The sequence below is a fragment of the Microtus oregoni genome, unplaced genomic scaffold, assembly GCF_018167655.1.
Source record: "Microtus oregoni isolate MIOR12 unplaced genomic scaffold, Mior012 000028F_ref0000031, whole genome shotgun sequence".
Taxonomy (NCBI): domain Eukaryota; kingdom Metazoa; phylum Chordata; class Mammalia; order Rodentia; family Cricetidae; genus Microtus; species Microtus oregoni.
Window position 1 is genome coordinate 4,139,811 of NW_024543087.1, and position 21,174 is coordinate 4,160,984.

General features: G+C 46.6%; 1 protein-coding gene across 5 annotated transcripts in view; it reads right to left on the reverse strand.

Annotated features, from left to right (window-relative positions):
• Positions 1-218: 218 nt before the first annotated feature.
• The window catches only part of LOC121464289 (myelin associated oligodendrocyte basic protein), a 31,969-nt gene continuing 11,013 nt past the window's right edge, over positions 219-21,174 (reverse strand). For 2 of the 5 annotated variants that reach the window (XM_041677145.1, XM_041677146.1), the window contains 5 exons: positions 11,560-11,769; positions 11,035-11,351; positions 7,468-7,690; positions 1,577-1,652; positions 219-1,455 (listed from right to left, as the gene is read on the reverse strand). In XM_041677145.1, coding sequence (XP_041533079.1) covers positions 11,072-11,351; positions 11,560-11,765 — 486 coding nt within the window. In that variant the 5' untranslated portion in view covers positions 11,766-11,769 and the 3' untranslated portion in view covers positions 219-1,455; positions 1,577-1,652; positions 7,468-7,690; positions 11,035-11,071. Of the gene's footprint in view, positions 1,456-1,576; positions 1,653-7,467; positions 7,691-11,034; positions 11,352-11,559; positions 11,770-21,174 lie in introns of those variants that run through there. The other 3 variants (XR_005976506.1, XM_041677147.1, XR_005976507.1) reach the window with 3 other exon arrangements.

A 21,174-nucleotide genomic window follows, 5' to 3' on the forward strand; every position in this document is an offset into this window, starting at 1 on the left:
GGAGCGTCCTTGGGGCCACATTGGAGCTTCCACAGGGTCACATTGGAGCTCCCACGGGGTTACACTGGAGTGTCCTCGGGGCCACATTGGAGCTCCCACGGGCCCACAGTGCCCTCCTGTTAGGACGCTGGAACCCTTTGGGTACCCTGGGACAGTATTTGGCCTGCTTCTTCTTGCTGGGGCACAGCATCCTCAGCCATCTCTTCCTTCCTCCTTGCTGTCTTCCTGCCACTCCAGATCCACACCTTGAACACATGCCCCCCTCCTTGCACTTGAGTCTGAACCTTGTCAGCTCTGGCTGTGAGGATGCAGTGGCGGCCTGTGGGGTCTTCAGGCATCTGCCTGTGCTTGGCCAACCAGCTCCCAGCACAAGGTCATTCCTGATGCTCTTCTAGTCCCTACATCACGTTTCCCTCCACCATAACACTGTCCGTTTTACATCCCTCCACATTCACCAACATCCTATTTTCCCTTCCTATCTACCTGTTCCGAAAGGGAAATTTGAGAGCTGTGTTCCAATTGACTCCCTTTTCTCCCATGTCAGGAGCCATCACAAGTCAAGGACTCTAGCCCAGACCCAAAACAGATTCAAAACAAATGTTTTTGGTGTTTAAGATTTATATAACCAACCATGGAAGCATCCCAGCTGCTGACAAATTTCCCATTTACTCTCTCCAAACAAATGTATGTCCAGCAGGTGGTGTTAAACCATTCCTGTGTAACTTTTAGGCTGGGTTATTTCTTCAAGCCAGGAATTATTTCTTATACTTTTATTTCTGAGAGGATTTGTTTTTAATATCTTTGTATTTTACTGTCATTTTTAAATCCTGTGGCATTATATAAAAAGTATGAGGTCTTGTGACTTCTCCTTGTTGAGCAATAACCAATATAAAACTGTGGGCTGTCAATATTTATGCATAGGATGTCATACTGGGCTTACTGCCTGATGCTTGCTTTGCATAGTCCTGGCTGTGGTTTCTGGATTTTCCTGCTTGACAGGGTCTATCTGACGGATTGACTTTTAACTGCTGGTTAGGACATTATTTGCAGATATCCCAAAACTGATTCTCTCATTCCCCTGTGGGTAGACGTTTTGGTTAGTTACATTCTATGTTCCTCTCTTAACTACAAACCTTGATCTTTTAAACAAATTTGTGCATTTCTCTCTTCTCTAAAAGTGTGTAAGTTTTCTCCAGGATGGATGCCTAAAATTATAGTTACTTGGTTAGAGGTTTTAAGATACCCTGCCTTGCTAGTGTCCTGGAGTACAGTGGTATTATGGCATGTGTTATGACAACGTATAAATTCCATCAGTAGCTTCTGGGACTTTCTTCACATTAATGCCAACGCTGGACAGTTTCTCTTTTCTATTTGCCATTTGGATAGCTGTGCAACACGAGCTTGTTTTGCACATCCCTGAAGACACACGAATCTTCAGCTAGAGGTACCTGAGTTCTGGGCAGAATAAGCAGACATAAATCCATACTTAGTGACATCGCAGTCATCGTATGTTCAGAACAGCAGGGGAGAAGAGGAAAATCATTTTAAAATAAACAAAGGAAAAGCAGAGTCTCACCATGAGTCGAGAAGATTGACGGCAGATCTCTCATCGGCAGTTATAGAGGGAGGCGGTGGGTGGTATGGTCAAAGTGCTGAGGGGAGAGAGAAACTGTCAATAGAGTTCTAAATGGGGGCGTTGAGCCCCCAGTTTTCTCCTGGTGGCTGCACCTCTGCATTTCCCATGGGCTGCCTGCATTCTTCAGAAGTGGTACCCCACTCTCATGAAAGGGATGGGAATGACTATGAAGGAAGAAGGTGAACCCCTGAACCCTGTGGCCTTTGGTCATTCAATCGATCCCAAGGGTAGGGAGGTCAGTATGAGGGGCAAGACCTGTGGACACCCATATTCCAGAAACCAGCTCAACCGGCTCCCACCAAGCCTTGGAGATGTAGTTTGTTTGTTTTTGATTCTTATATCTGAGCTTCCTGAGAAGAACATTTCTGAGATTTAAACAAAAGAAGATATGCCAAATAAGACTCAGAGAAAATGAGAGAAAATAGTATAACATAAGGGGTTATAGACAGCTGGCAAGATGGCTCAGAGGGTAAAGGTGCTTGCTACCAAGTCTGTCAAGCAGAGTTTGATCTTGGGTCCTCTGTGATAGAATGAGAAAACTGACTCCTAAAATTTGTCACCTGACCTTCGCATACACATGCACACGTGTGCATGCAAACAACACGCACACACACATGCACGCACAAACACACACTAAATACAAGTTCCAGCTAGATTAGAAACACTGTTTTGGTTTACTGACTGTAGCTGTAGACTTGGTAGAGGCAGCCACAAAAGCACAACAGACCAAAGCATTGCTCCCCAGAGAATGAATTTGATAGATCTACTTGCCAGCAACTTTCCCACCCAGGAAACAGAGTAACTCAAGTTTCTCTGTGCGCATTCCCTCCCTAAGCACAGAACCGCACAGACCCCCATGCCTTGTCTTGCATATGTATGCTCTATTGGGATGAAGAAACAACACGGTCCATGATAATGACAGGCTGGGCAGTTTCTGGAAGGTCCTGTAATCTGGGTTCTTCACTGAACGGGTAAATGACTCAAAGGCCACAGGCTGAGCTGATGGGATGACCTCACTGCTTAGTGCCAAGGCCACAGGCTGAGCTGATGGGATGACATCACTGCTTAGTGCCAAGGCCACAAGCTGAGCTGATGGGATGACGTCATTGGTTAGTGCCAAGGACACAGGCTGAGCTGATGGTTAGTGCCAAGGACACAGGCTGAGCTGATGGGATGACCTCACTGCTTAGTGCCAAGGCCACAGGCTGAGCTGATGGAATGACATCATTGGTTAGTGCCAAGGCCACAGGCTGAGCTGATGGGATGACCTCACTGCTTAGTGCCAAGGCCACAGGCTGAGCTGATGGGATGACCTCACTGCTTAGTGCCAAGGTCACAGGCTGAGCTGATGGGATGAGCTCACTGCTTAGTGTCAGATTTAGGGAAAACCTGAACCAGCTAACTCCAAAGTCATCCCCACTTCCCCATGACACAACATCACAACCTCCATGATGTCCCTTGGAAAGTCAGTCAGCATTTGGATATGCTACACCGTTAGACTCTAAGCTCTTTCTTGGTCTACACAACAGCACTGTGGGAAGGCAAGACAATTATCACAATTTCCTTCTACCAGTTAAGAAAGTGAGGGGTTAAAAGCCTCGTACAAAGTCCTGCTGTATCCCGGTTTCATTTCTGCTAATGTGATAGCGTGTCTTGATTTAAAGAGGAAGGAAAGAAGGAAGGAAGGAAGGAAGGAAGGAAAGAAGGAAGGAAACTTTGGGGGAGAAAAGGTTTATTTTGCTCACAATTCCAGGAGATAGTCCATCACTGCAGGAGCTGGAGACAGCTGGTCACACCAAATGCCAAGTCAGGAGGAGCAGAGAGAAATGAACTCAGGCATATTTCTTCTCAGCCAGCTTTCTCCACTCTGGTAGCATTATTTTATTAGCATGCATGGGCAGCCCATATATGGCGGTTCTGTTGATCTTGTCCATATTGGACAAGTTCATGGTCTAAGTTGATGAGGACGACTGACCGGGTCTCTTCCTCAACAGAGCACCAGATCTCATTACAGATGGTTGTGAGCCACCATATCGTTGCTGGGAATTGAACTCAGGATCTTTGGGATAGCAGGCAGTGCTCTTAACCACTAAACCATCTCTCCAACCCCCTCTGATAGCATCCAGAGCCCCAAATCCAGGAGTAGGGCTAGCCACTTACAGGCTGTGTCTTCCCTCATCAATTAATGAAATCAAGGCAGCCTCCCCTCAGACATGCTCACAGCCCAACCTGATCTAGACAACCCCTCATTGAGACTGCATGTCAAGGCAGCCCCCTCCGACAGCCTCACAACCCAACCTGATCTAGACAACACATATCTGAGACTGTCATGCCAAGGAATACCCCCCCCCAGACATGCTCATAACTCAGCCTGATCTAGACAATCCCTCACTGAGACTCTTCATGTCAAGTTGACAATCATCGGCACATTTACATTATTGTTTCATCGGCCAATACGAGCCCCATTGACCACGACATGGTAATGAGTAGACTGGCTATGAACTTGAGGGCCGACGCTTCTGTTTCTGTCTTTTAGATATAGTATAACAGTGTTTAGGTTTCTGGATTCCAAGGTAGATAGATGGGCTCCTGTAAACTATGAGTGAAAAACAGAAATTCTTTCACTCCTACAAGACTTTAAATAAGGTGCTGACATCTTTTTTTTCTTCTTTTTTTTTTTTTTCGAGACAGGGTTTCTCCGTAGCTTTTAGTTCCTGTCCTGGAACTAGCTCTTGTAGACCAGGCTGGTCTCGAACTCACAGAGATCCGCCTGCCTCTGCCTCCCGAGTGCTGGGATTAAAGGCTTGTGCCACCACCGCCCAGCAGGGGCTGACATCTTGAGACAACTAAATTATATATTTATGAATAAAATCATACAAACAAGTCTGATTTTGTTTTTAGTCATATATGATTACTGCCCTGGGCTGGGCGGTAGTGGAATACATCTTTAATTCCAGTTCAAGACCAGCCTGGTCTATAGAGCAAATTCCAGGATAAGCTCCAAAACTATACAGAGAAACCCTGTCTCAAAGAAAGAGAGAGAGAGAGAGAGAGAGAGAGAGGAAGAAGAAGGAGGAGGAGGAGGAAGAGGAGGAGGAGGAGGGAGGGAGGGAGGGAGGAAGAGAAAATACAAATTCATTCAAAAGTGAGAGAAGAGATTAGGATAAGCTTTGTAGAGGTGATTGGAGTGACATCTCTATAGTCCTCCCTTCTGCCTTCATTCTTCCTGTCCCCAATGCCACCACCTCCCCACCACCCCAGTGTGAACTGGCTGCCTTGGGTCCTACATAAGGCACACAGGAAACTGATGCTTCAGACAAGGGCCACCCACACCCCACCATTGAACTCGAGAACTAGCTGTAATCTACAGTTCTCTTCTCTTTTTCCCCCTTTCCAATCAAAGGGCCCCTTGATTGATGGGGGTCCCCCTCACTGGTGTCCCCAAGCTCCCTCCTGGGTTCTTAGCTCCATCAGGTAATGGCCCTGTGCCTCTTCATCACACACACTACAGCCTCCTTCCCCGGAGCATTGGGGGGGGGGGGGGCAGGAAGGGTTATGGTTTTTTGAGATAGGGGTTCTCTGTGTAGCCCTAGCTGTTCTGGAACTCGCTCTTGTAGACCAGGCTGGCCTCTGCCTCCCGAGTGCTGGATTAAAAGTGTGTGCCATCACGGCCCCTCAAGAGCATTTCAGTGTGGTCTAACAGCTCCCGAGTTACCGACCCAAGCCCTGTCTGCCCTCGACGTCCTTCAAGGCCAAGCTGAGGGTGCTGCATTTACACTCATGAATTCCTGCTCCTCTTTCCCAATTCCTTCACACAGAGGGGGCCCTGCCAAGGTCACCAGCAATTCTTTATGGACTACAATAGATGCCTCTGATTCCTCAAAAGAACTCATACTTTCGAACATTACTTTAAGGCTATTTTTAAAAACAAATAAACATTCTTCCAGTCAACAAGTATTTATTGAATCCGTATTAGTCCCAGACAACTGAAGACGGCATAAATCAATTCTGGCAGACACGGGGTTTACATTAGGCAAGGCATTGATGCAAGAACTCAACAATAAGTAAGTGAACAGGATCATTCCAGAAGACGCAAACAAAACCTAGAGAGGCAGAGCCGGGTGACGTGGGAGAATCTCTGAGATGATATTTGAGCTGAGGGCACCTGCACATGAGCCATGAGCCAGAGCACGACAGGGTCTGAGCAGGAAGCTTGCAGCCCCAGGACAGGCACCGAGGATAGATGGTCACATTTGTTCGTGTGTACACAAGATAAAACAGAAAGAAGAAACTGTGAGGTCTTGCTGGGCCTGAAAACTGGCCAATAGTCCCCCAAAGTTAATTCCAACACACACACATGCACACACGCACACATACACACGTGTCCAAAAGAGTCCAAGGCAAATCTGAGGCGCTTCCATCTGGCCCGGTCTCCGTCCTCACAGCAAGTGTAGACGTGAGGTACACGCAAGTAGGGTGGGGTGGGGGTGGGTTTCTGGGGTCCAGAACAAGAGTGCATACTCAGGATCATTCTTTCCCAGAAATCTAAGGCTACAGATCCTGGGGACAGACCAGAGCAAAGAGATGGAAATGAACTCCCAACCCTACTCACCCTATATAGTTGGGCCCAGATCCCCTTATGCGGGAACGACCTTGAACTCAGGGAAGAAGTCTTGGATTTCTAGCTCTCTACTCCCCAACACACTCTTTACTCTCCTTTGCAGAAGGCCAAGTTCCATCCCCGTTCTTCTTGATCTGTTTTTACCACAGACTTAGAAGTGAAAGGCCAGCCAGGGAAAAGCCTGGGGTGCCAGGCCTCCTCTCCCCCCAGGAGTTTGGAGATTTGGATTGGAAAACAAAACTCCGAGCACTCTTTCTAGACCTGTGCAATTGCCTAGAGACATCTACCTGGGCTCAGGGTCCCTCACGGAAGGGCAGAGGCTGAAGCCATAAGACCTTTCTAAGTTTTCTAATCTGAAAGCAATTGAAGCTGTGCTGGTGACAGAGCCATGCAGGTGACACAGAACTATCCAGGTGAGTGCTAACTCTACAGGTGACAGAGCCCAGGTGACGGCTACCTGTACAGGTGACATGATTCCAAAGGCAGTGCTCTAAAGAAGTTGTTCTCACCCAGACCTGAGCAGGAGTTGATGCTCACCGTGCCCTGTGTGAGGATGGAGACAGAGGCCTGCAGAGGGAGGCAGAGGTTGCTGCTTTCCTCTGTTTCTGATACAGGTTAGCTACATCTGACTTAACATGACTCTAGAGACATCTTAGCACTTAAGGATCATATGACAATTTGTACCTTATCTGAAAATCACCCGGACCTTCACCAGCGTGCACTCTGGCTCCGGCCCCGAGCGTCCACTCTGGCTCTGGCCCCGAGCATCCACTCTGGCTCTGGCCCTGAGCGTCCACTCTGGCTCTGGCCCCGAGCGTCCACTCTGGCTCTGGCCCTGAGCGTCCACTCTGGCTCTGGCCCTGAGCGTCCACTCTGGCTCTGGCCCTGAGCGTCCACTCTGGCTCTGGCCCTGAGTGTCCACTCTGGCTCTGGCTCTGAGTAAGGTCGTTCAACAGAAAGCACATGGCATAGAACAGGAGGAGCTGGACAGAGAGTTAGGAAGGGAAAGGTTGAAGGATACAGGGATACAGCGGAATAAAGAGATGGAGGAATATGTGTGGATTAGCTCTGCAGACCTTTGCCAATGACCCTGGAGGCATCGCGCACCTGCCAGAGAGCAAAGGGCTGCAGATGAGACCAAAAGACCCCTCTCCTGAGCCCAAGGGTCCTCTCAGGTCTCAGTGACTATGGTACAAAGGGCCCCCCTCACCTCCAGGCAGGCTGCCCTGAGGCTCCCACACCGTGAGGACTGAGGGCATCTGTAGCTGTCACGTCAGCAGGCATCTGACCCTGCTTCATTCTTGAGATCAGATAGTTTGTCTGAGGGCAGATGGCTTGCGAAGTAGTAAGTCCACAGGCGGAGGCCGTCCATTCACGGGAAATCCCTTCTCGGTCACTTTTTTCTTGGGGTTGACCTGCTCCTCCTTTTCAATCTGATTTACAAAGAGAAAAAGAAAATTTCATGAACTGGCAAGTGGTGTCCACTTCCTGTGTAGTATTTAATACAACTGTGACTTCATGGACCTTTCTCAACGATGTATTTATTTTTATTGTGTGTGGGTGGAAGAGAGAGAGCGCGCGTGTACACACGCATGGGAACACTGTGTGCATGCAGTTTCCACAGATCCCAAAAGGGGCACCGGAACAGAAGTTACAATTTTGAGCCACCATGTGGGATGCTGCAGACTGAACTCGGGTCCTACAAGAGGAGGAGGGACTTTTAACCACTGGGCTCTGGTGCTATTTTTCTCCTCAGAAATCGGCTTTAGAGCCCCTCTCTTGGTTTCTCAACTCTTGTCGTCTTTGGCCAAAACAGACACGATTTTTTTTCTGGATTGAGCCTAGGAAAGTTAATAGTTTTTTTAAATCCTTCTGTTTCTATGCATAATGATTTTTGGTTTTCCGGTTATTTGTCGTAAGAAGTTTTGCAACACAGAAGGCAGTTACAGTACACTCCACTCCTAGATCAAAAACAAAAAGCATTTTACTGCTTGTGATGGTTGATCTTCACTGTCAACTTGCCTGGATTTGAGTCACCAAAGAAACAAACCTCCGTGTCTATGGGGGTGTCCCCAGAAAGGTTTAAAGGAGAAGACTCAGCCTGAGTGTGGGGGGCACCAGCTCATGGGCTAGGTCCCTAGGACAAATAAGGAGAACGTGAGCTGAGAACCAGCATTCATCTCTCTCTGCTTCCTGACTGCGGACACCATGTGACCAGCCGCCTCACGCACTTGCCATCATACCATGACACAGAATGGACTGTGTCCCTTCAAACTGTGAGTCAAAACGAGCCTTCCTAACGCTGCTTCCCCAGATACCTTGTCACAGCAATGAAAGCAGTGACGGAAACCACGGCCATAAACATAAACATGCTCACATACGTGTAGACTATGTGAACTCTGTTATAAAATTCTGACCAGGTTGACCTGTCCCTAGTTTGATAGCAACATTTAATAAATTGATTACAAATAATGTAGGCCCAGCCAAGTCCTGGTCACAGGTTATCTAAAAACTTAAACTCAAGCCTGATGCTGAAGGTGGCAGACTGTGAGGCCGCATTTGGTCTGAGTCACTAACATCAGCCAAACCCTGAGTTGGGCTCTGGAGGGTGAGTGTAAGATTGCCTGAACCTGATTAACACACAGTCCTACAAGGGGACACAGGCAAACAAACCCATGCACAAGGGTAAATGTGTCAAGAAGGCCCAGCACAGGACAGTCATCTGCTCAGCAGGAAGTGTGAGCGGTCGTGAGACCAACGGCTCTGCCAGGGCTCCTTACCACTGATGATAACGGCAACTCCCTAAATGCAAGAGAGGGATGCTCTGCCTGCAGGAGATGCCCGACAATCATCTTTGCCAACCAAGCAAAAGAGGAAGATTAGAGGATGGTGGCCCATGAGAGTCAATCCTCATGTAAAATGCTCCCATTTTATTCTGGTGTAGCTATGAAAGTTTTAAGTCAAAAAGATTTTCCATTTAGCAGGGCAGTGGGCTCCCTCCAGGAACAGACAGGCTCTAAAGGCTTGTCAGAGTCGAATCCATCACATAACCTGAGTCCAAGCACTCCAGTGTATTTTCTCCCTGAACACCAGGGTCGTGCCAGTATCTGAGGATCAACAATTGATGATGTCAGTATCTAAGGACCAACAATTGATGATGTCAGTATCTAAGGACCGACAATTGCTGCCACAGAAAGTCTATCAGGGATTAGGATGTCTGTTAGTATCCCAAAGCACGTCTGGGGCCATTCTCTAGCTTGACAAAAAACCTTGAAGACACTAAGCCATATTTCAAAATATGTTTTCAGTGTAGATAGAAGTTCAAAACATACACACTTAAGTATCCAGATTGAAATAGAAAATTCACAGCTGTCTCTACTGAAAGACATGATTATGATGTATAAAATCCAGGCTCTACTAGAAAAAGCTAAAATAAGTGAAATCACAATACATAAATCAAGGTACAAAAATAAATTATCTTATTTTTTTACTGTTATTAATGGACAGAGGAAACTGAAGGTATAAAAAGATACTTTTTATTGTGTGGCCTGATTTCCCTGGGCTGTGGATCTAATCTCATAGAGTATCAGTGTCTTACAGTGGCGGCTCTGTAATCTTGGGACCTTCAGATTAAGTCCCAAATCTTAAAGACATGGAAAAGAATAAACTGGAGGGATGTGCCAGAACCACCGCCTGTCAGGAAAGAGATGCTCCTACCTTCCACTGCGATGCCGGAAACCAAGCCACTCTTTTCTAAAATCAGATTATTCTCTGCTTTCTGGAGAAGAGCTATTCAAAAGTCTTATCATAGATCTAAAAAGGTCTTTGTCCAAATTGTTTGACCCCTCCACACAATACCTCAGGATCAGCATCATCTCTGAAAGCATGTCAGCTTCAGAAAATCTCCTTTTAAGCCTTTTTAAAAGGTCTGGCCTCGCTGCACTGATTGAGTGTAAGTTGTTCCCATTAATTAGCGCCTCTGATTTGAGATAGCCAATCAGATCAATAAAGGAAACGATGCAGTGGTTGAATACCCATTCTACTGCGCTGCCTTAGGACCTCTGAGATTCAGAGAAGGAAAAACGGGTCCTTCTGAGGTAGAGCAGGACAGAGCCTCCCTGGCCGTCCTTCTCCAATTTGCCCACTCCAACCTAACTTTCTGTGAAGCCTCAGGTTCCCATGGCAGAGCTGGGACGGTTTTGTTTGGGGCTCCCACAGGCCACAGACCTCCTGAGTAAGGCAGTATTGCAATGTTTGCACCGTGACCAGATGGTGTCTTCCTTGATACAAAGAAATCACAGGTTATATTCCTCTCCCCAGTACAGCATATCAAACTTTATAGATGCCAGTACGGTTTGCTGAGTGACAGACTGAGCAAACAAAGGCGTGTCATTGCTTCGGGGGCTAATATATGATGACGTGTGTCAGGAGGGTGAGCAAACGGAGCACTGGGCTCGCTCCTTCCACACATGCCCAGGTACAGAGTCTCCTCTCCTTCTCTCTGAGGCACAAAGCAGCAGCACGGATCTACTCCGTATTCCCCGCCTGCTTACTGTGGTCAACAAATACTATGCGCTGGTAAATTAGTGACCTGCAGTCCTGCGGGATGGCACAGACACAGCCATCTGAAGTGAGGACCGAGAACATCTGGGAGGAAAAACAGAAGCCACGCCAGGTGTTTCAAACAAGAGGGGGTTTAATGGAGGGAGTGGATTACACAGGCTTGGTACTGTGGAGAGGTCCCCCAGGTTAGTACACGCGGAGAGCAGCTACTGACCTCAGGCTAGGGGGGAGACAAAAGGCAAGAGATGGTGTTACCAGAACCTAGGAGCTCTGGTGGGAGACCCCCCACGGCTGGTGCCTGGCCCTCTGAGGGGGCTGCTGCGTGCTGGTGGCTTGGACTTCTGAGGGGGCTTCTGCTTGACTGGTGGTGGTCGGACCTCTGGGCGGGGTCGCGGCTGGCGCTCAGTCCTCGAAGGGGACCTTGGCTTGGCTGGCCTCGGAGGGGACTTTGGCTTGGCTGGCGGCGCTCTGACCACCACGGGGGACGCAGCTGGCTGGAGCTTGGGCTTCTGGGGGGACCTGGCACGGCGGCTGGTGCAGAGAGGGCCAAAAGAAGCTGGAGGCTGCGGCCGGCCTGGGCTCTGCACCTTGCTTAAGGGATGCTGGCAGGAGCTAGAAACAGCAGGAAAGCCTTGCCCTCCCACCCGCCTTCTGCTTGCCCTCCAGCGCCTTCCTAAGAGAGCTGACAGTCACGGAGCAGGGGAATGTGGCTCAGACCTGGCCCAGAGCCCACGCTCACCTGGTCTTCTGGCAAGCGCAGCAGATCCAATCTTCCTCCTTCTTCTGGTAGAAGCAGCCGCTCTTGCAGATGCTATACTTGCGGTCCACGATCTCGCGCTTGGAGTTGAGGAAGGTGAAGGGTGGGCAACAGTGGATGCTGAAGTGCTCCGAGAACTTCTGATTCTTGGAGAGCCTGGGGCCCTCCTTGGCCATTTTCTGACTCATCTCACTGGAAACCATCGATGTGGGGAAGGGGGAGACACAAAACAGCCGATCAGGGAGGGCGCTTTTGCTTCAAGTCCACGCTGGACACAGCTTTGTGGAACAAATATGCAGAACTCAGGTGAAGGGGTGTGTGTGTGTGTGTGTGTGTGTGTGTGTGTGTGTGTGTGATGTGTGCATGTGCTGCTGTTTCATATGTGTGTTGGGCCATACTGTGTGTGCAGGCGTATGTGCATTCGTGAGCACACGCATGTAGAAGTCAGAAGCTAACATCAGGTGTCCTCAATCTGACTCCACCTTATATATTAAGGCAGGTCTCTCACTGAAACCAACGCCCACTGGTTATACTAAGTCGCCTAGCTAGTTTGCTCCAAGGCTCTCCTGTCTCTACCTCCTGGTGCTGGAACTAGAGGCAGGCTGCCAAACCTGCTCACCCAGCCTGTATGTGGATCCTGGGGACCAGAGTCTAGATTTACAACAGGTCTTTCCTCCAACAAGCAAAATGGGTTTGTTGTTAAAACATTAATCATAGGGTTAAAACCATAATCAATGTTTGTGTGTGCGCATGTGTGTGTGTGCGCGCGCATGTGCACATCGTGGTGATGTACACGTGTATGTGGGCACTTGCACACAAGCATGTGGAGGACTAGAGACATCAGGCGTATGTGGGTACTTGCACACAAGCATGTGGAGGACTAGAGACATCAGGCGTATGTGGGTACTTGCACACAAGCATGTGGAGGACTAGAGACATCAGGCGTATGTGGGTACTTGCACACAAGCATGTGGAGGACTAGAGACATCAGGCGTATGTGGGTACTTGCACACAAGCATGTGGGGGACTAGAGACATCAGGTTTGGTCCTCAAGAGCCATTCTTTACTTTCTATTTTATTTAATTAATTAATTTTCTTTCTTATTTTTCAAACGGAGTTTCTTTCTAGTCTGGAACTCATGAAGCAGGCTAGACGAGCTGCCAGTGAGCCCCAGAGATCAGCCTGCCGCTGACTCCCCCAGCACTGGAGTTACAAGCATGCCCCACCATACCATGGTTTTTTAAATCTATGTTCTGGGGGATGAATTCAGATCTTCACGCTTATAAAGCAAGCACTGAGCCATCTCTTCAGTCCTTCATACAATTAACAAATACAACAATGAAAGACTTTCCTGCTGGGCGGTGGTGGCACAGGCCTTTCAGCCCAGCACTCAAGAATTGTGAGTTCAAGGCCAGCCTGGTCTACAGAGTGAGTTCCAGGACAGCCAGGGCTACATAGAGATTTGACTCTCAAAGCAAAGTGCTGAGCAAAAGAAACCAGACATACAAAGAAAATGCCAGCTCTCTCTTTAGATGAGGTCCCCAAATAAGTGAAACTGACCTGCAGTGTGAGGAAGCAGAGCATGGCTACATGTGGAATTCGCAGGGCTGAAACCCTTCCTTGAAGGAAGGAGACAGACACAGTACTAAGACACAAATTAATAGTGTTAATAGCTGGGAGACACAAACACTAATAGTGCTAATAGCTGGGAGACACAAACACTAACAGTACTAATAGCACAGAGACACAAACACTAACAGTACTAATAGCACAGAGACACAAGCACTAACAGTACTAATAGCACAGAGACACAAACACTAACAGTACTAATAGCACAGAGACACAAGCACTAACAGTACTAATAGCACAGAGACACAAGCACTAACAGTACTAATAGCACAGAGACACAAGCACTAACAGTACTAATAGCACAGAGACACAAGCACTAACAGTACTAATAGCACAGAGACACAAACACTAACAGTACTAATAGCACAGAGACACAAGCACTAACAGTACTAATAGCACAGAGACACAAGCACTAACAGTACTAATAGCACAGAGACACAAGCACTAACAGTACTAATAGCACAGAGACACAAGCACTAACAGTACTAATAGCACAGAGACACAAACACTTATAGTGCTAACACAGCACATGGGAGCTCAGATGACTTCATCAAGAGTTGACAAATGTGCACGGGTGGTGAACATCCCAGCTCTCAGCACGTTCAAACTAACTCTCTCTCTCTCTCTCTCTCTGGAGCTGGAGTTCCTGGTGTTTATGAGTCATTCATGGAGGGTGCTGGCCTCTGAACTCCATCTCAAAGGGCTTCTCAGGAAATCCTCTTAACCACTGCATCTTCACAGCACCCCTGGTGGGCGCTCTCTCTCTCTCTCTCTCTCTCTCTCTCTCTCTCTCTCTCTCTCTCTCTCACACACACACACACACACACACACACACACACACACACACACACCTCCAGCATTCCAGGAGGTGAAGAAAGAAGAATCGAGAGTTCAAGGTCATCCTTGACTAAATAGGAAGTTTCAAGGCTTGTTGTAGAACATTATTTTAAGGTGTGTGACTTGTTTATGCTGGGGAACACTTGTTCAAGGATGTAAGGACGTGTTGCTTTTGTTTATGCTCCATTTGTTTAACTGTGTGAGGCTGTGTTACCGCACCTGTCTAAAACACCTGATGGTCTAATAAAGAGATGACTGGCCAATAGCGAGGCAGGAGAAAGGATAGGCAGGGCTGGCAGGCAGAGAGGTTAAATAGAAGGAGAAACGAGGAAAAAAAGGAGCAAAAAAGCAAGGAGAGGAGGACGTCAGGGGTCAGCCACCCAGCCAGAAACAGAGTAAAAGTAAGATACACAGAAGAAAAGGAAAAAGCTCAGAGGCAAAGAAGCCAAGAATAATTTAAGTTAAGAAAAGCTAGCAAGAAACAGGCCAACCTAACTAAGGCCAGGCATTCATAACTAATAATAAGCTTCCAGGGCTGGAGAGATGGCTCAGTGGTTAAGAGCATTGCCTGCTCTTCCAAAGGTTCTGAGTTCAATTCCCAGCAACCACATGGTGGCTCACAACCATCTGTAATGAGGTCTGGTGCCCTCTTCTGGCCTGCAGACATACACACAGACAGAATATTGTATACATAATAAATAAATAAATATTTAAAAAAAAAAGAATAAGCTTCCATGTATGGTTTATTTGGGAACTGCGTGGAGGGCCCCCAAAGAGTAAAAGAGTGAAGATAACAACAGAGAACCTGTCTTGAAATATAAAACAAAACAAACAAAAACAGTAGTTGTGCAGGTAAGGTGGCTTGGCAGGCAAGTCTGATGACCTTGCGTTCAATCCCCAGAAACCACAGTCCAGAGAACTGACTTTCAGAGGCTGCCCTGCATGTCTGTCTCAAAAAAGGTTTTCATCCAGGCATGGTGGTGCACACCTGTAATATGTAAGGCAAAGGCTGTACAGAAGCACACCAAAGTTTTGCACAGTAATCACACACCAATGAAAATAAAAGAACATCAAAAAAATCCATATTGGAACCGAGAAAACGTGGATGAATGAAAATAATGGACTCTGAGATTCTCACTTCCTAGTGAGCCACCATAAACATCAAAACCCTTTTCCCTCGAGGCTGGAGGGATGGCTCTCCACTTAGGAACACTGGCTGCTCTTCTAGAGGACCCAGGTTCAATTCCCAGCACCCATGGCACCTCACAGCTCTCTGTAACTCCAGTTCCAGATTTGCTGCTTTCTTCTGGTTTCTACAGGAACCAGGCACACACATGTAAATAGACATGCATGCAGGCAAAACACCTGTACACATAAGAAGCAATTTTAAAAAATTAAAAAATACACAGTAAAGAGAAAGAAGACAATGCCTTACTTTTCAAATTTATACACTACAGTTGGGCATTATTACTTTTTAGTTTAATGTCATAGACTTTGTTCTTACATAAGTTTATCAATGATTTTTTTAATCTGTTGTCAAATTTCCAAATGTATAAAATATTTTTGTTATATTGATGTCTCCTGTCAATGTGTTAGCTAAGAAGAGTAACCACATGATACTGGCCTAGTGTGTATTAAGTATTTGCTAGAGCCCCATATTTGATTTAAAACATTGCATGTTTCTGGAAACAGTTTGCAATTATCTAGTATCCTCGTTAGCTTTAACTGCCAACTTGACACAGCCCAGAGGCTCCAGGAAGGGAGTCTCAACTTACAGACTGCTCAGATCAGATTGCCTGTGGCATGTCTGTGGGAGACTGTGTTGATTGCTCATTGCTGCAGGAAAGCCACTGTGGGCAGCACCATTCCCTAGGCAGTGGTCCTGGGCTGTATGAGAAAACTAGCTGAGCATGAGGCATGAGCCTGAGAGGAAGCCATCAATCAGCATCCGTCCATGGTTTCTGCTGCACATTCCTGTCCAGGCTCTTTCCACGATTTCCTTCAATGGCAGACTATTTTTTTGGATGCTGAATAAAATCTTTTCTTCCCTCAGTTGCTCTTAGTCAGAGTTTTATCACAGCAAGAGAATAAAAGGAGTCCTCATGGTAAAGGTTATTTTATTTTTAATGCACACCAGTGTAATCGGACAATTTAGTCCTGGGTGTAGTAGTTATCTTGGATCACGGTTCAGTCTCACAGAGAAGGTGATCCAACTCAAACCGCTGTTCCCATCTCCCAAGAAACAGGATCATTCCCAGCCCCTGGACCTCACCACATAGCCTCTGCCTGTTCCCTTCCCACTACACAGCTCACCTTGCCTGCGTGAGACCCTGCCCAAAGGGAAGGCTTCTCTCAGAGTCTTTCCAGAACCTTCCCTTTTCCTAATCAGTAAGGCTCTCCCCTCCCTCTTTGTGGCCTGACCTCTGATATAATTCTAGAAGATCTAAAGGCAGAAGCATGCGCACACCCAGGGAGATGCAGTGTGAGGGGGAAATAGCAGAATAGCAGAAAGAGTCATATCCACAGCAGCAACAAATTCCTGAAATACACAGAAATAGAGAGAAAACTAAAATGTATAAGCTTGGGAGGGAAATGGGAGGCGGTGGCGGGGAGGAGGCAGAAATCCTTAATAAATAAATAAATTTAAAAAAATAAAATAGAATAAAAAAATAAAATGTATAAGCTTCAATGGGAAGAAAATTAAGGCTGCAGCGATAATAAGATGAATAAATTAAAAGCTGTATGTAGACGGTAACTGTCTGTATCATAAAGAAAATAGTTTCCAAAGACAACTCATACACGCTGGGCACCCTTCTCACTAGCACCAAAGACTTTACATGCAGAGTTCCGTCTGTACCAGCAAAGCAGATGAGGGACTCTCTGGTGGCCCCTTAGCGTGTGGCACTCACAAGGAGCAGATGCCAAGGAATCGTGGAGAAGAGTCTAACCCCAAAATCACATAATGGAGAATGGGAAGTGGGGACAAAGTCCCTCCCGCAGCCAAGAAGCTCCTTGCACTCAGTGGCTGCCGGAGAGGTAGCACAGTGTGACATCATCTATATCACCACGCTTAAAGGCAGGCTTCACGCTCCAGAGCAGCTGGCCAACACAAATTAGATTCCACGTTTTTGGTGGTGGGTAAAGGAGAATGAATAAATTAAAATACATTGTATGCACACCTTGAACCCCAGCACTCGGGAGGCAGAAACAGGTGGATCTCTGTGAGTTCGAGGTGAGCCTGGTCTACAGAGCAAGTTCCAGGACAGGTTCCAAAGCTACAGAGAAACCCTGTCTGGAAAAAAAGAAAAACAAACTTCTCAAAAAAATAAATAAAAATATTAAAAGTGAAATAATATTCTGTTTTAAAATCTGAAAAAAAGTAACAATTGTTCTCACACCATGCATGTATCAAAATGTGTCCTGAGAGCCAGAGTTTAAAATGATCTGATACACTGTAATGCCCTGACTGGGACCCGGCAGCATGGGGGTCATCACTAAAGGTCATCCTTGGCTACATAGCGAGCTCCAGGCCAGCTCAGTCCTCATGACGCTACTTTATGTTTTACAACATATTTAGTAACCTGCAACATATTGCAGCATACTACAATAAATACCACAGATTTTACAGCAAATTAACTAATAAAATAAAGAAACACAAAACAGTGCAGCGATGGCCTAAAACTAGACAGATGCGGGGGAGGGGCGGGGGAGACGAGAACTCCAAAGCAGATCCACGTGCACAAGAAAATGTAGTGTGTGGCAAAGATGTCCTAAATCAATATCAGAAGAAAGGGATTCTTCGTCAAGAAAGCTAGCACAGGGGCTGGAGAGATGGCTCAGAGGTTAAGAGCATTGCCTGCTCTTTCAAAGGTCCTGAGTTCAATTCCCAGCAACCACATGGTGGCTTACAACCATCTGTAATGAGGTCTGGTGCTCTCTTCTGGCCTGCACCACAGACAGAACATTTATACATAATAAATAAATAAATAAATAAATAAATAAATATTTTTTAAAAAAAAGAAAGCTAGCACAGTTAGTACAGCTTGTTATGGCTAAAGGGATCAAAATTAAACTACTCCCCATCAAAAGACACAGTACTGCAGCCAAGAGAAGCAACATTAGAACAATACAACACATCATATATGAAATTCTTAAAAATTTCTCCATGGACATTTTGCCCGCATGTAAGTGTATGCGCCATGTGCATGCCTAGTGCCCACAGAGACCAGAAGGGGCATCGGATTCCCTGAAACGGGAATTGTGAGGGTTGTGACCGACAGTGTAGATCCTAGGAATCAAATGGGAAGCCTCCATTGGAACAGAGGTGCTCTCAGTTACTGAACCGTCTCTCCAGCCCCAAAACCAGCGCTCTTGGTTACTGAACCGTCTCTCCAGCCCCAAAACCAGCGCTCTTGATTACTGAACCGTCTCTCCAGCCCCCAAACCAGTGCTCTTGATTACTGAACCGTCTCTCCAGCCCCAAAACCAGCGCTATTGGTTACTGAACCGTCTCTCCAGCCCCAAAATTAGCGCTCTTGATTACTGAACCGTCTCTCCAGCCCCCAAACCAGCGCTTTTGATTACTGAACCGTCTCTCCAGCCCCAAAACCAGCGCTCTTGGTTACTGAACCGTCTCTCCAGCGCTCTTGGTTACTGAACCATCTCTCCAGCGCTCTTGGTTACTGAACCATCTCTCCAGCGCTCTTGGTTACTGAACCATCTCTCCAGCCCCAAAAACCAGCGCTCTTGATTACTAAACTGTCTCTCCAGCGCTCTTGGTTACTGAACCATCTCTCCAGCGCTCTTGGTTACTGAACCATCTCTCCAGCGCTCTTGGTTACTGAACCGTCTCTCCAGCCCCAAAACCAGCGCTCTTGATTATGAACCGTCTCTCCAGCCCCAAACTCTCACATTTTTGCCAGTCTGATAGGTGAAGAGTTTTGTAATACAGGCTGAACAAAGAAAATTTAATTTCAGGATGGTTTGAATGTGCAAACCCTGTAAGCATAATGTGCTGTATCAACAAATCAAAGGGAAGATATGGCCAGGGGTATTTTAAGGAAGCATCAACTGGGGGGACTGGGTGGTGGTTCAGCTGGACCTAAGGACCTGAGTTCAGTCCCCAGAGCCCACATAGAACTGCCCAGACAGTGTGTGTCTATAATCCCAGCATTCCTACAGCAAAATGGGAGGTGGGCACAGGAGAGTCCCAGGAGACCTATGGGCCGGCTAGCCTGGGCAGCAGAGACCAGGAAAAAGACCCTGTCCCAAATAGAGTGGAAGATGAGTACCCACGCGTGAGGTTGTCATCTGACTCCTGTGTCCATATTCACACACACACATATACACACAGACATACACACACATACAAATTAACTACTAAAATAAGTTAAAAAGAATTGCTCAGTGAAACTCAGTGTCCACTGCTGACCAACCTCTCACTAAGGTAAGAACAGGATGTGATGTCTAAAAAGCATGACGTTCTAGTCAGCCCTGAAGAAGGCCACCACTGGCCACCACCGTCAACCAACATACAATCCTACAAACGAACATCTTTAATTTGATTGTGCTGGGGAGTTAGCCCCGTCAGAGAAGCGTTCAAGAGCCACACGTAAAGACCGAGTTAATCCCCTAGGACCCACGTTTTAAAAGCACGAAATAAAAAAGCAGCCAGGCACAGTGGTGTGTCTATAATCGCAGCGGTGGGACAGCAGAAACCAAAGATTCCTTGGGGCTGGCTGACTAGTCACCCCGGCATACTCGGTGGGTTCCAGGTAAACGTGGAAGAGACTGTCACAAACAACAGCGCAAACACTGTCCTGAGGGATGAGACTCAAGGTTGGCCTCTGGTCTCTACACACACACACACACACACACACACACACACACACGAGCATGTAACATACATACACAATACCAAAATATTCTCACACTGTCAAACTCCACAAACAATCAAACAGAGAAAGAGAGACAGAGAAAGTCCAACAAAATTCCCAACACAGGGACTGAGATGGCTCAGTGATTTAAGATAATGGCTGCCCTTCCAGAGGACCCAGACTTGATGTCCAGCACCCATGTGGCAGCTCACAACAATCTCTGTGGCAACTTCAGCTCTGTGGAATCTGATGGCCTCTTCTGACCTTTGCAGGCACCAGGCATAAACATGGTACATAAGACATATGTGTAGACAATTGCCCATGCACATAAAAAATAATAAATAAATTGAAAGTATTTTCAAAAAGATCCCTGACATAGGTCAACATACAAGAATGCAAATATTTGTAATGTATTATATATTATATTGCTAGATATATAGTATAGTATATAAAAGACACTATTCACACAGACCATAAGACCACTGGACATCTACAGGTAGAAATATATCAGACAAAAGAAATAAAGAACTTTCCTTTAGAAATGTATGCAACCAGGGATGGAGAGATGGTTCAGCTATTAAAGACACCTGCCTGATAAAGAATGTGGGTTCAAATACCAGCACCCACAGCTTCCAGTCTATAATTCCAGTTCCAGAGTACAACACTCTCTTCCAGTCCCTGCAGGAGCCAAGCACACACGTAGAGCACATGCATACAGGCAGGTGCTCACACAAGCACATAAAATAGATTAAAATGCTTTAAGATGCAAAATTTTGAAAGTATAAAAAAGAAATATCTAATACCATAGTATGCTTAATACCACCAAGTAAATCTACATGGTTAGTGTAATTCTAATCAACATCAGACTTGCATGTCTGATAGTTCATCCCATAGTTCTTGGGAATGCATGAAGACCCAAGAATAACAGAGATAGCTTTGAATGAGGAGTCCACGTCATACCAAATATTAGCACTCACTGTGGGCTACACTAGCTGCAGCAGAGACATGTACACACAGTGGCACATACTGAATAAGAAACCCACACCGCACCAAAAATCAACCCCCCTATGACATGTACTAAGCACACATTAGCTCGGGGAAAGACTGATAGATCAGTGAGACAGGGTTGAGATTCAGTGGGGAGCCCTGTATGTAGAGTGGCATAGTCGCAGAGGGAGCATTTAAAATGATCAGTGGGTGGCTTGGTGGTTACTTTAGTCACCAATTTAACTCAATCTAGAGACGCTGGGGAAGA